The 12578-nt window shown below is 40.0% G+C and overlaps 3 protein-coding genes across 11 annotated transcripts in view; 2 read left to right on the top strand and 1 right to left on the bottom strand.

The window, feature by feature from the left end:
- PBLD (phenazine biosynthesis like protein domain containing) overlaps positions 1 to 12578 on the top strand; it is a 175770-nt gene that overhangs the window by 90914 nt on the left and 72278 nt on the right. The gene's annotated exons all lie outside the window — the stretch shown is intronic.
- Positions 1 to 12578, bottom strand: part of MYPN (myopalladin) — a 67189-nt gene that overhangs the window by 13976 nt on the left and 40635 nt on the right. Inside the window, 4 exon segments of the mRNA XM_079900854.1 lie at positions 214 to 435; positions 9991 to 10129; positions 10505 to 11136; positions 11140 to 11152. Coding sequence (XP_079756980.1) covers positions 214 to 435; positions 9991 to 10129; positions 10505 to 11136; positions 11140 to 11152 — 1006 coding nt within the window.
- Positions 1 to 12578, top strand: part of HERC4 (HECT and RLD domain containing E3 ubiquitin protein ligase 4) — a 239152-nt gene that overhangs the window by 12004 nt on the left and 214570 nt on the right. The window lies entirely within an intron of this gene.

The raw sequence follows: 12578 nt of genomic DNA on the forward strand, positions 1-12578 counted from the left end.
ATAAGTTATCTGATTTTGTTTTTGCCTGGCTATTTAATGATTCTATTCCTGATTGTATCTTTTTAGTCAGATTACCTGGGCTTTGTTAATTTTCTGGTATTGATTTTCATTCCCTCTGTAGATACTGCACTAGAGTCTGGTAAGACTTTCTTGAAGGCACTGTCTATAGTTTTGCACTGTTGGTTGGCCAACTGGCTGGTCATCTTCCCCTACCTTTGGGACGGGTATCCCAACAATTTTGCAGGTGAATGTCACTGGAGAGCCTTCGGTGACCCGGAAGTGCTTGAGTCTTTTGTCAAAGATGGGAGCAATACACTTGCCCGTGGGGATCTCATCATGTTGGATTTCATCATCTGATTCATCAACAGGGGTGCGTTCCAAGCGAAACTCTATTTCATTCATCAGCCTCTGCTCAAAGCTTGAAATTTTGTACTCCTGTCAAAATGGCAAACATGTTTTAATTTCAGTTTCTGTGGGTGAGGAAGAATGTGTTCATCAATACAATGTGAGGATGAAACTTTTTAAGATTTGAATGTTAGATTTACATTGTGGAACCTCAGTAAACCAGGCATGTTCCATTTCCAGTTCCTCATCATGGAGCACTGAAGGAGATTTGTGTTTCTACTACAATCCCAAACTGTCCTAGTGAACCCTGATTCCTCACCTTCAGCATGGAGCCCCGGTAGAATATTGTAGGGAATGGAATGAAGATGGAGTATAATTTTTGTAGCTACTAATAGTGTCCATTTCAATATGTAGAGCTGCCTTTGTGGTATTTTGGCAAAATTATTCTGAACTGCATTCTGATACATGCCTGCATCACCAGCTTCCTGTCTCTACTAGACATTCCCGTCTGCATACTTGAGGAAAACTTGTCTTGAATAAATCTCCCTTGACCCCATGTCTGCCTACACTGTGTCTCTGCTGCCCTCACGACGAAGCTATTTGAAAGAATTTTCTATTGTTATAGCCTCATTTCCTTGTCGCCTGTTCTCTCACTAACATACTCCAATTAGGCTTGTGTTCCTACAGTTCCACTGAGATTGCTGCTGTCGGGGTCTTTACATTTGCCAGATCCACAGATAACTTGTCACTTATCTGTTCTTACCTTACCTGACCTTTCAATAGCATTAGACACAGATGGCTACTTTATCCTTTTTGAAACATTTTTTTTCTGTTGGTTTCCATGACACCCTACTGGTTTTCCTTCTCTTCCCCTAGCTGGTCCTTATCAGTCGCCTTTACTAGCTCTTCCTCCTCTGCTCTAGGTGATCTCATCCAGTCTCACAGCTTCAGATACCTTCTGTATGCTGATGACTCCAAATCCATGTGTCTCAGCCTGGTCTCTCCCCAGAACTCATATGCCCAGTGATCTACTCTACATCATGAGAGTCATATACCCACCAGTATACTCTCTGTCATGGCTTGGGTGCCTCATGGGTGCACCCATGGACCAGCTTAGCATGGTCCAAACAACATGCACTTGATTTCTGTCCCCCAGGGAAGATACTCCTACCCTGCTCTTCCCCATCTTTGGAACTGGCACCACTCTTCATCCATTTGATTAAGTGGTTAAGCTGGTGTTTCTCACATTACCTATGGTGAAAACCAGATTTTAAAAATAGATTTTTTCAACCTGTACTCTTGTAAAATAAAATAAAAATGAATTACTAGAAAAATAAAATAAAAATGAATTACTAGAAAAATAAAATAGAAAAAGCATGCAGAATTATTATATTCAGTAGACATAAAATTTCTCTGTCAAATGCTCTAGAAACTTCTTAATGGTTACCTTCAATTTCCATACTTATCTCAAGGTGGAGAGATGACAGCTTGCAGACTGGCACAGGTCTAAGACCACACTTTGAGTGCACCGAGTTAACCTAAATCTAGAACTTATCCTGGATTCCTCTGATTCCCTATCCTGCCCTATTCTATCAAGCTTAAATGTCACCTCCCTAAAGTAACTTTCCCAGGCCACTTCATCTAAAGTAACTCTCAATTCTAATTCTCTACAGAGCATGGACTGCTATCTAGTGTTTTTCTTGTTTGTATATTGATTGAATGATTGAATATATCTAAGCCTTAGAATGTTAGCATCAGAAAAACAGAGCTCTTGTCTGTCTTGCATCCCACTATATCAACCATATATGGAATAGTGAGTGCCTGCTACATGGCAGGTGCTCCATGAGTATCTGAAGAATGAAAGGATACATGAATGACATGGGAGCCATCACTTGTTCCAACACTACTGTATCTTTGAGGAATCTGGAGCCATGTGCTTGGGGTGAGGGTGAGCCCTTTGGTTAAACTTGTGACTCTAGTTAACCATAATTTTATGATTTAGGTAGGCCCCATGGAGATGGTTCTAGGATGCCCCTAAAGTGGAATTTGGGAGCACATGGCTGATTTGCCCCCTAGTCGTAGGCAGAGTAATTGAGTTCAGGACTCATGAGATATGTTCTCAAGCTATTAAATCACATCATTCATGTCCTCTAGCTATTGTCTTATACATATCATCGCCTGAATTTGTGCAGAATTGGAACTTAGGAAACACGGACACCAAATGTTTCTTGGTTTTAATTTCTTAGAACCAATTTTAAATCTTCCCTCTCGGCCTCATCTCAGACTGGGTGAAGAAAATACATCTACAGCTCTTTCAGGGTAGAAAAATTATTAATCTCCAGTGAAGCGTATTAATTTTTAATCAGATAAACAAACTAATTAAAGTAAAAGATTGTTCACTTCTAATTTGAAACCCAATTTGGTTTAAAAGTATTAAGACTATTTTCTACATTTTGGATTTTTTTTTTAAGTTAATACTTAAAGCTTCCAACTATCTACTTATTAGTTTGAACTACATGAAATTGCTGTTTTTGAGGGTTAAAAGAGGTAAAAATATCAGCAATTTCAAATTATTCAACCTAATACTATACAGCGAGTATATTTTCCATAAATACATTAACTAATCCCACAAATTTGAAATGTTTCCTAGTCTTGACATTTTAAAATCCCATAAGGAATATATTTTTTTTCCTTGTTGAATTGCATTCATGCTCCTAACTGGGTATTATTTTTCCTTTTAACAAATTTGTTTATTTTTTGGATGTTTAGGAGTAAAACCAATGAGTCATTTTATTCTCTTACTATGTGAGGTAGGTGCTAAATAGCTGTATTATTTTAAAAATAATAGTCAAAAGCATAATTCATATAGTTTGCAAACCTCACACACAGATCCTGGAGTTCAGGATAACCCAGGCTTTTTGTGAGGGTGGCAAGGGGTCTTAGCTTCTTATGGCTTCTCATCTTGTTTCATTTAAGTCCCCAAATTCCCAATCCATTCCATACCGCCTCTAGCCACTATTTTAGTGGAGTCCTTGCTCCAAGCTAAAGAACCTTCTCTGCAGCTTCTCCTACTGCATGATGGGTGAGGGCTGGTAAGTTCCTGGCTAATTACATTGTCAGAGTTATTATGGGGGGGGGAAATGAATTCCTGAAATTCTATATTGAAAGTATGATCTAATTTTTCCAAACAAGTATTACTGTACATTGTGGTAAGTTATGATTATATCTATACTTGAGGAACAAATGGGTGATACCTAAGGCTTTTGAGCACTTGCCTGAGAATACAAATACCACATTGTCTCCATGTATTCCAAACAGCTATTTTTAGGAACTTGATTTTACCAAGTTGGGACCTGATTTTATGGAATTTATAAATGTTTGAATTGATTTAACCAAAGGAACTATGGAAGCAATATGATGAAAATACGCAGGTTTTGCTTTTCTATAAATGTACATATATTGGTTACATATTTACTATTCTACCAGTACTACAGGTTGGGAGGTGATGAAAACAGAACACTCAATGAGTTATCTAAAATATACCATTTGTAACTATGTACTGAGGATACAGTTGTATTCTGCTGAGGCACCAAGATGAGTTAGATATCAAAAAACAAGTGAGTTGGGAGACAAAGTATCCTCCAGAAATTTCAAAGCAGGTGCTTAAGGACAGGTTAGATGATTGATATTCTTCACCTTCATCAGAGATACGAAAGAGTCAGGAGGGAGAAAATCCAGTGAGAAGACTTTGGAAAGAGCTATTAATGTCTGTGAGTGTCCCACCTCCACCTCCACCTCTACCCCCAGAGTACCTGCCTTTCACCTCCAGTTTGTTGAGAAAGATTAAATAGACCCATTTGTAGTGTTTATTGTGTTCCTCCAGTGGATTGGTATCTGACTCCTGCCTAAGACATGTAGAGTGAGGAGCAAGGAGGGTTTTTGTTGGTGGGCAAGCTGAAGGTTGCTTTCAGTGGCCCACACTCCTGCACTGTGTCAGGTCAGAGGACTTGTGATGGTTCCTGTCATACACATATGGGCCACATATGAGACAGAGCCAGTGTGGAGTCAGCTTTTGTCCCTCTGTGGCTGGGAAAGGAAGGAGTTGGGAACAGCAGTTAGTGAAGCAGGGGAGGAGGGAGTGAAAAAGAGAGAAGCTGGCCATACTTCCTTCCTGGCTTTAGATTTCCCATTTGTAGAGGTCCCTGGGGTGTGCGGTGTGAGGTGTGGATGGGGGCGTTTGTGTGTGGGATCTTATTTTTGAATAAGGATTGGGGTGTTGGTTACCACAAGGACTGGTCATTTTGTATTACTCGATCAAGGTTGTACTTTGCAACAAAGTAAATGTAGAACCTTATATGAACTAAAATTGGTCAAAATGGTTTTGAGATTACCTCACATTTGAGATTGCCAGGGGAAGGATTAGCCCCACTAGATAAATTTAAAGGGATAAAGGGAGAAAAAAATAAAATTGCTTTTAAGATACAGTTGTTGAAGGTACCAGTTATGTGGTATAATGTATAAGTTACAGATGCACAACAAAATAAAAGTACTGTAGGTCAAGGAGTTTCCATGAAAGATTTCGTAAAATATTTGGGAAGTTGAACCTCAGGAACAAGGAAACCCGTGTAACTGTGTGGCAAGGGGTATGTGACCTGTTTCTAAAGCAGTGAATCTTTACAACTGAGATGTTTACAAAGATGGACACCATCCCCAGAGCAGGAATTTTTTTTTTTTTTTTTTTTGGTAGTGCTTTGCAACTAAGAGTTGGTTATTCCAAGGATAACTAATCCTCTTATACATAAATCAGGGTTGTCATGCCAAGTTGTGACTGATGGGATTCAGATTTTGTAAGGACATTTGCAAACAAGCAGTGTGTTTAAGTTAAATTTGAATGTGCTTTCTGCACTGTTCTGCACAAAGGTTGTACTACTGATCTACTGTCAGCAGCTGTACACTTTGAATTTCCAGAACTGGATTTGGGCTGTGTTCTCCATTTTCCCTTGCCTTGTCCCCTTTGTGAGTAAAAGGAGGAGTTTCTGCGTCAGCTGCTTGTAGGTGATGTCTGTGCTCAAAGGAGAGAATATTTTTCTGTGTAAATCTGGTCTGTGTGGCAAGCAAGTCAAAGACATATGGCCCATCCTTTCCAGGCTTATGTTAAAGACCTTAAGTGAAAATGAATTGCATAGAATTTCAGTTGCTCTACGAAAGAAAATGAAAAGCTAAAAAAATTACATCAGAAGAGTATGCCACTTGAAAATATAATTCCTTTTTTTTTTCTTTAAAGATAATCCTCTTAAGGCTGATAGTTTGACAACTTGAGGCATTTGGTTTCTGGGACACATCTGCAGAAGTTTTCTTCAAATTGTCAGAGTGGTAGAGAGTGCCTTCCTCCTGCTAAGAACCACAGTGTAATGACACAACCCAATCAGATACGGCATTGCCAAGGTTCCAAATTTCCAAAACGTGGGCCATGATCTGGCACTCACTGCCCTGAGCGTGCTGCTGGCTTCCTCTACTCTGGGTCTGAGTCTGGGCTTCAGGGGCAAATAATCAGGTAGGATCAAACCAGCTGGAAGAGCCTGCCCAAAGGGTTCCCAACCAACTCTGGGTACACTGTTCACTAAAAGAAGTTTTATGTGTTAGAGAAAGTATTCTCCTTTTGTTCCTGGGTGAGCCACAGTATGGACAGCAGATAAGAGAATCCTAGATTAACTTGGAGGTTAACCTACACAGAGGATGTCTTCTTTTATGATTTATCCAATACTACATGCTTCCTTCAATAGAAATAACCAGGCTTCATGGCTTACCCCCTTGTCCCTGCTGCCAAATTCTTAGAATACTATAGTAGGCACTGGGGACACGGCATTCTATAAAACACACACTCTACCTTCAAGGAGGTTGCATAAAAATACTTTAAATCCAGATTTTGTCTTTAAGAATAAATAATTACTAAATGGTTCACAGATTTATTTTATACTTAAATGTTCAGTTAACACCAGAGTTTTGCTTAATTTCAGTCTGGTTTTTTCAAAAGGCTTTCATCTTTTTAGTCAGTTGATTAAAATAGATTGTTATCATAGTAGATAGTGTCTATAATTAGGTATAATCAGAATCTCTATAGTTAAGTGAGATATTTTCCATACAGATGCAACAAATCCAAAACTTTCCCCTTGGTCAAAAGTTTGGTTATCCTATCTGAAATTAATGTAAATCCCAAAGTTGTGAGTTAATTCAGCAGATATTCCCTGAGCCCCTACTCTGGGCCAGATACAGCAGGGGTACAGCAATGAACAAGACCCCCTCCCACCCCCTGCCAATCCCGCTCCCAGGGAGCTTGTGACTGGTGCATCCTGGGTGGGCCCACAGCAGGTGACATGGGGACACTTCACTATTCCAGCACCCAGGGTCCTACAGTGCCCACAGTGAGCAACATAAGGCCAATGACTACGTTGAATTCTTATTAGAAAAGGAACAGATCGCAAGACTGTTTGCCCTCAAGAGAGAATTTTCATAAAGAATTCATGGTCAGAGATGAAAGAGGTAAGATTTAAATAGAAGAAATGACTAAGCAGTTTAGAGAAGAAGGAGATTAGAGGAAAAAAAGGCAGAGCAAGAATTAGGTACTTATCTTTTCCCCCCTCTGTCATATAGGGTAGTATCTGGGAACCACAGGCAGTTTTAATGAAGCCTTCATTTAAAAAATGGGGGGGAGGAGCAGAATAAAGAGATGGGAAAGTTTCCAGAGAAATGAGGTCAAGGAGGAAAGTTGAAATAAGACATTAAATGTGTGTGTGTGTGCGCTTTAGACATTAACAGTCACCAACTATTTACTGGGAGCAGAACGTCATACTAAGTCATGTAGGCATTAAAATCGTTGGTTGTGAAGGTTCCATCACATTTTGTGTGATCCTGGGTTCCTTTGACCTCTCAGACTCACCTTGCTAACCTAAACCAAGTGATGTCCAGTGAAGATCCACTGGTGGTGAATGATACCCTTCAAAATAAGAAATGATGCAGCCTAAAATCTATAAATCTTTATCGGTTTAGAAAGCTAAACAGTTTAATAAATATGAACATCTGAAAGGATGACACCTTTGTATCACACAAAGTCCTAAGAGTCAACCAGCAAATGCTAGTTGCTAATTGAAGATGTTATATAAAATGAGTTTAAGGATAAATGCTGAAGTATTACAGCAGAGAAATACAAGGTGGCAGATACGTCAAAGAAACCCTATTTCTAAAGCATTAACTTAGAAGTTTGAGTTCTGGGGAGGACATTTTTTATAGTCAATAATATTAATTGTTCAAGGACCTTTGGTTTACGTTCATGCTCAACGTAACACGTAAACGCTTTAGAACGTTTACTATTCTTCATCTGCTTAGGAATAACATAGGGCAAGAGAGTCCAGCTTTCTGGACCTAAAAGTGGTCAAAGCAAGATAAAACAAAACAAATGAGTACTCTTCAGAAGGAATCATTTGCTTCCCCCTTGTATGTGCAGGCTAATATGGGAGTAAGAAAACAGATCACTTTGACCCCTGTGTCCCCAAAATGCAGGTGGAGGTGGCTGTCAATACCCATGTTTCTTTATGATTGTTCTCCACTTTTTCTCAGCAAATTTTCTTCTTCTTAACTTCCTCAATGGGCCACGATACATTTAGTCAGTGCTTCATGACTTTTTCACTGTCATTTCCCAAGGCAGCAATGGACAAAGCAATATTATAATATGGTCATCATTTATTCCTCAAAACTTTCTCAGAATCAACATCTACCAACCTAATGCAAGCATTCCATCTCAGGCAGCTCCTTAGTTTCCTGAATTGCATTTATGCAGCTTGGCTTTCATGATCCCTGGCCTAGAATGCTGTGTAAGATCAATTCTGTAATTAATATACCATAATAACACTCAGAAGAACACGGATGTGTCACAGATATTTGGTATATAGTTTTCACTGAAATATGGAGAGGATTGAGATGCTTTTTGGGACTCCAAGTTCCTGCTGTGAGCCCTGAAGATAATTCATGATGGAGGTTTAATAAAGAGTTCTGCTGGGTTTATGGCACTCCACTCATGGAAGTTCATGTTTATATGTACTCACATTTCAGGTAATCAAGAGAAAAACCCTACTTTCCTCTGAGTGGGGGCAATGGCTTAACATGGATCTACCTACAGAGTAACCATAAAAGTAAAACCAAACAGCCTGTGTGCTGACCTGGTATCATTTTTACAGGGTTCTAATTGCTCCCTGTCTGAGTTGTTAAAGACATAGGCTGAACACAGCTCTGATTTCAGTGACACTTAGAAGGATTAACAAGCACAACTGTGATGACAGTATTATAGGAAAACAAATCTGTGCTAGACAGAGCAACGTTTATGGGGCTTGGGGGTATTTGTCGTAAAACTGCAAAAAGGCTGCAGAGTTTCAGGGAAAATGTGAAAGTGTCCTGGAGACCAGGGCTCTGGTTCTCATTCTACCACTGACAGTTTGACAACTGTGCTTCAGTTTCTCTGTCTAGAAGATGGAAGAGAAGAATAGTTACGTTGGTGTTTGCCTCCCAGAAATATATGTAATTTGACGAGATAATACATGAAAAGTGTACTCAATTATGGCAAGCTTAAATATCCTGCTTCAAGTCAATAATTTAAAGTCAATTTTAAAAAGCATTTTAAGCTATTTTAAGCATTATTATTTTAAGCATTTTAAGCATGACTTTCAAGAGAATCCACTCAGTAAAAATTGTCCGACATATAACACAATAGTAAAATACTGTATATCAATGGCTCCACTGGAAGTAAGAGATAGAAACATGAAGGAAAACAGCATATGGTCAGGGGAGTCTGGAGCCTTGTTTCCAGGGGTCACCTATGTCACAAATTCCACAATATTTGGTATATAGTTTTCACTGAAATTTTATGTTATACTTAAAATAGATTTTATCAGTTCCCACCTGGGGAAATAAACCAAGAGCTAGATTATTAAAATGTAAATCTGCATTTAAAAAATAACCACCTTACAAAAAGCAAAAATAAATGGCTCCAATAAAATACTTAGTCTTTCTTTTATGTGATGCTTACAGATGACTTTCCTTTTTCTCCTTCCGTGTAAACACTTCCTAGAAAGCAGGGAGTTGTACAGGTTGAAACACAGGATATTGGCTAATGGCTATTTCACGTGCTTCAACCTAATGTAAAGATTGAGAGGAACTGGTGAGCAAACCCCCAAGCACATTAGATTGAAGCAGCCAGATAAAGGATGGCTTGGAACCCCAGAGTTCCTTAAAGTCTAGGTCATCTCAAGGCTCAGATATTGAAATGTCTCAAAGATGTGACAGTGTTTGCCAATACTGAGCTGAGGATTGTTGGAATGGAAAACAGACTATCTAGTCTCTCTCCTTAACATACACTATTCTAGGTAAACGCACGTAGACAAGTAAACTGAATTAACTACCGGGCTAAATCAAGAACTGTGGATCCATGTGGACGAGTTTCCTATGTGAACCATGGACAGTCTGTGCTTTGCCTTCCAAAACTGCAGTGTCAGCTTCACCAAGGTCAGGTGACCTGAGCATCCAAGGACTGAATTAAGCAAACTTACATTCCTTACAAAGAAATTCCAGTAAACCGTCTGAACCCAACAATCTTACCTGCTGGTTTGATCTGACATCACTGAAATTCATTTTTTTCCCCAAGTCTAGAATCACTGCATTCTTAGTTTCACGAATGTAATCATCATTCACTGGTTGGGAAGACTTTATATGTTTCTTCATTAGTCCCTGGGATGGCCTGTAAAATAAATTCACACCTAAATCACTCATGAAAAGCACTGGCCAGGGTACAGAGGCCTAGAAACCAGAGTGGTTGGCATGGCAACCAGAGCCAGGAGCCATCAGGCACTTACGGAGTGCATCTTGCGAGCAAACCTTGAGCACTGCCCAGAAAATCTGTGTGTCGAGGTGTTTTCGGTATTTAAATTATAAAAACGTTATTTAAAGTAATCATGTCCTTTTGTCCTAAGGTGTTCAATATCCATTTTGTGTCAAAGAGATTGGATTATGTAGGAATTCACTAAATGAAAGTCCTGTCCCAGACCAAGCTACTCTTATATGGGTCCATTCTTAAATGACATCTTTTACATCAAGAAACCTCAATGACACTTACACGGATGGTGCGCTTCTAGGCAGCCCCATGGCATTGGTGGGTGGGATGGCAGGAAGAGAAGGCAGGACGGAGCTGAGGAAAGCCACTGGGTTCTGAATCCGGCTGGTGGGAGAGACAGGAGTTGGGGACACGCAGTGGGGCTGAAACTGGTTTCCGCTGGCGATGGAAAATGTGAGTGGCAGTTGTGCTGGCTCTGTCGGACCTGGAGGAGGTGGCTCGTTTTGGACCGAAACCCCTCCCAGAGATTTGGTTTGCGCCGAGGGCTGAGGAACTAAGAGGCTTTCTTTGCTCACTGTCCTCTGCATGGCTTGAGGAGTGCTGATCAGGGTGAACACTGGAGAGCTGGAAGGGGACACGGTGGCTGCGGTCGTGCTTGTGGAGGGGAAGAAGTGCTTTGGCCGGGCCAAGCTGAATGTCTGTGATGAAGGGGCCTTCACCTGCTTGCCGGACATTGTCACCGCTGGGGCAGCAGTGGAGGTTGAAACACTCATGTTGAAAGGAAACTCCTTAGGAGATGAAGGAGATGGGTTTTGCAACTGCTGTTGTTCCAGTAAGACTTGGTTGTGAAGCTGTTGTAGCTGGCTGGAATCTCTGCACGCAAAACAAGAGTGGGGAGAGAGAAGAGAAATCCGTCACCATCGCCTCAGCCTGTATAGACAGGCTGTTGACTGTTTGATGCCGATTAAGAACACACAACCAGTGTTGCCAGAAACCAGCCGATCAGATTCGGGCACGTGGGATCTAGTTCCCTGGCCAGGGATCAAACCCGTGCCCCCTGCATTGGAAGGGCGAGTCTTAACCACTGGACTGCCAAGGAAGTCCCTGTCTCTCCTTCTTTCTAAATCTGTTTGATTGCCAGGAAGAAGGGAAAGGCCACCATGATGCACAACTCCAAGAGGCGTCATTCACGTTGTGTTCTTTGTGTTGTGACCCTGGAGTTGGGCAACACAGCAGCCCCATTTTAGAATGTTATAAATTAGAAAGAAGAAATAGAAAAATGGTCCTCTTGTTGGAAGTGCTCAAAGTTCTGAGATGAGCAGATAGTATCTGTGTTTCGGGACAGAAGGCACTGAGCTACATACTGATGTGAGTTACTAAAGGGGGCTAAGTTCCCTGAGAATGTGCTATATTCTTCACTGTGCCTCATTTTAGAGCAAACTTTAACAAAGCAACTGGATGTGTCTTGGCGTTTCTCATCCTCTTCTGACAACAAAGCTTTATAGAGAAGGTGACCATATGTCTCGATTCATTCTAGACAGTCCTGCTTTATGACTGTTTTCCTGGCATGATTATTAATTGTGCTCTTTCACTCTCAAAAATATCATGGTTTGAACGATGGATTATATGGTCACCGTAATTATGAACATTACTTAGACTTTTCTTGTGCCTAAAGAAAAAAAAAAGATCAAGCTGGGAGCGCTTTCTCCATTTATAGGAACCTGACTCACAGAAGCATTATATGAGTTGCCTTAAGTCCCACAGTCTATTTACTTCCTCTTAACAAAGCAGTTAATTAATTTTTTAAAAAAAGAAAATGGAAAACGAAAGTGTCTAAAAGTCATATATGCATAAAGTTGTCAGGGCTGTCACACTTTGCTGTTTAGGAGAATCTATTCTTGAATAAACAACCATAGGAACAGCCACAAGTGAGACCACAGTGCTTCAAGCCCACCGTGGTTTTATGTTCTTTGAAAATATGTTTTGGAACATAGAAGGTGATCTGCTGAACATGAGATCTATTAAAAATGAAAGGTTTTATGTTTTCATACCATCGGGAAAGTCAACACCAGCAGCAATAAAGTTGAGGCAGAAAGTTCTCCAAACTTCGATTTAAAAAAAATTTTGTTTTTAATTGAAGTATAGTTGGTTTACAGTGTTGTGCCAGCTCTGCTGTACAGCAGTGACTCAGTTATACACATAGAGACATTCTTTTTTTAAAATATTCTTTTCCATTATGGTTTATCACAGAATATTGAATATAGTCGTGATTTTTTAAAAAAATTCTTGGAGTTTAAGATCTTTTCTCTTGCCTTCATTAACATTTCTGATACACAGTATACGGAAAAGTAACTTC

Source organism: Stenella coeruleoalba, assembly GCF_951394435.1.
Source record: "Stenella coeruleoalba genome assembly, chromosome: 16".
In the NCBI taxonomy this organism is placed as follows: Eukaryota; Metazoa; Chordata; class Mammalia; order Artiodactyla; family Delphinidae; genus Stenella; species Stenella coeruleoalba.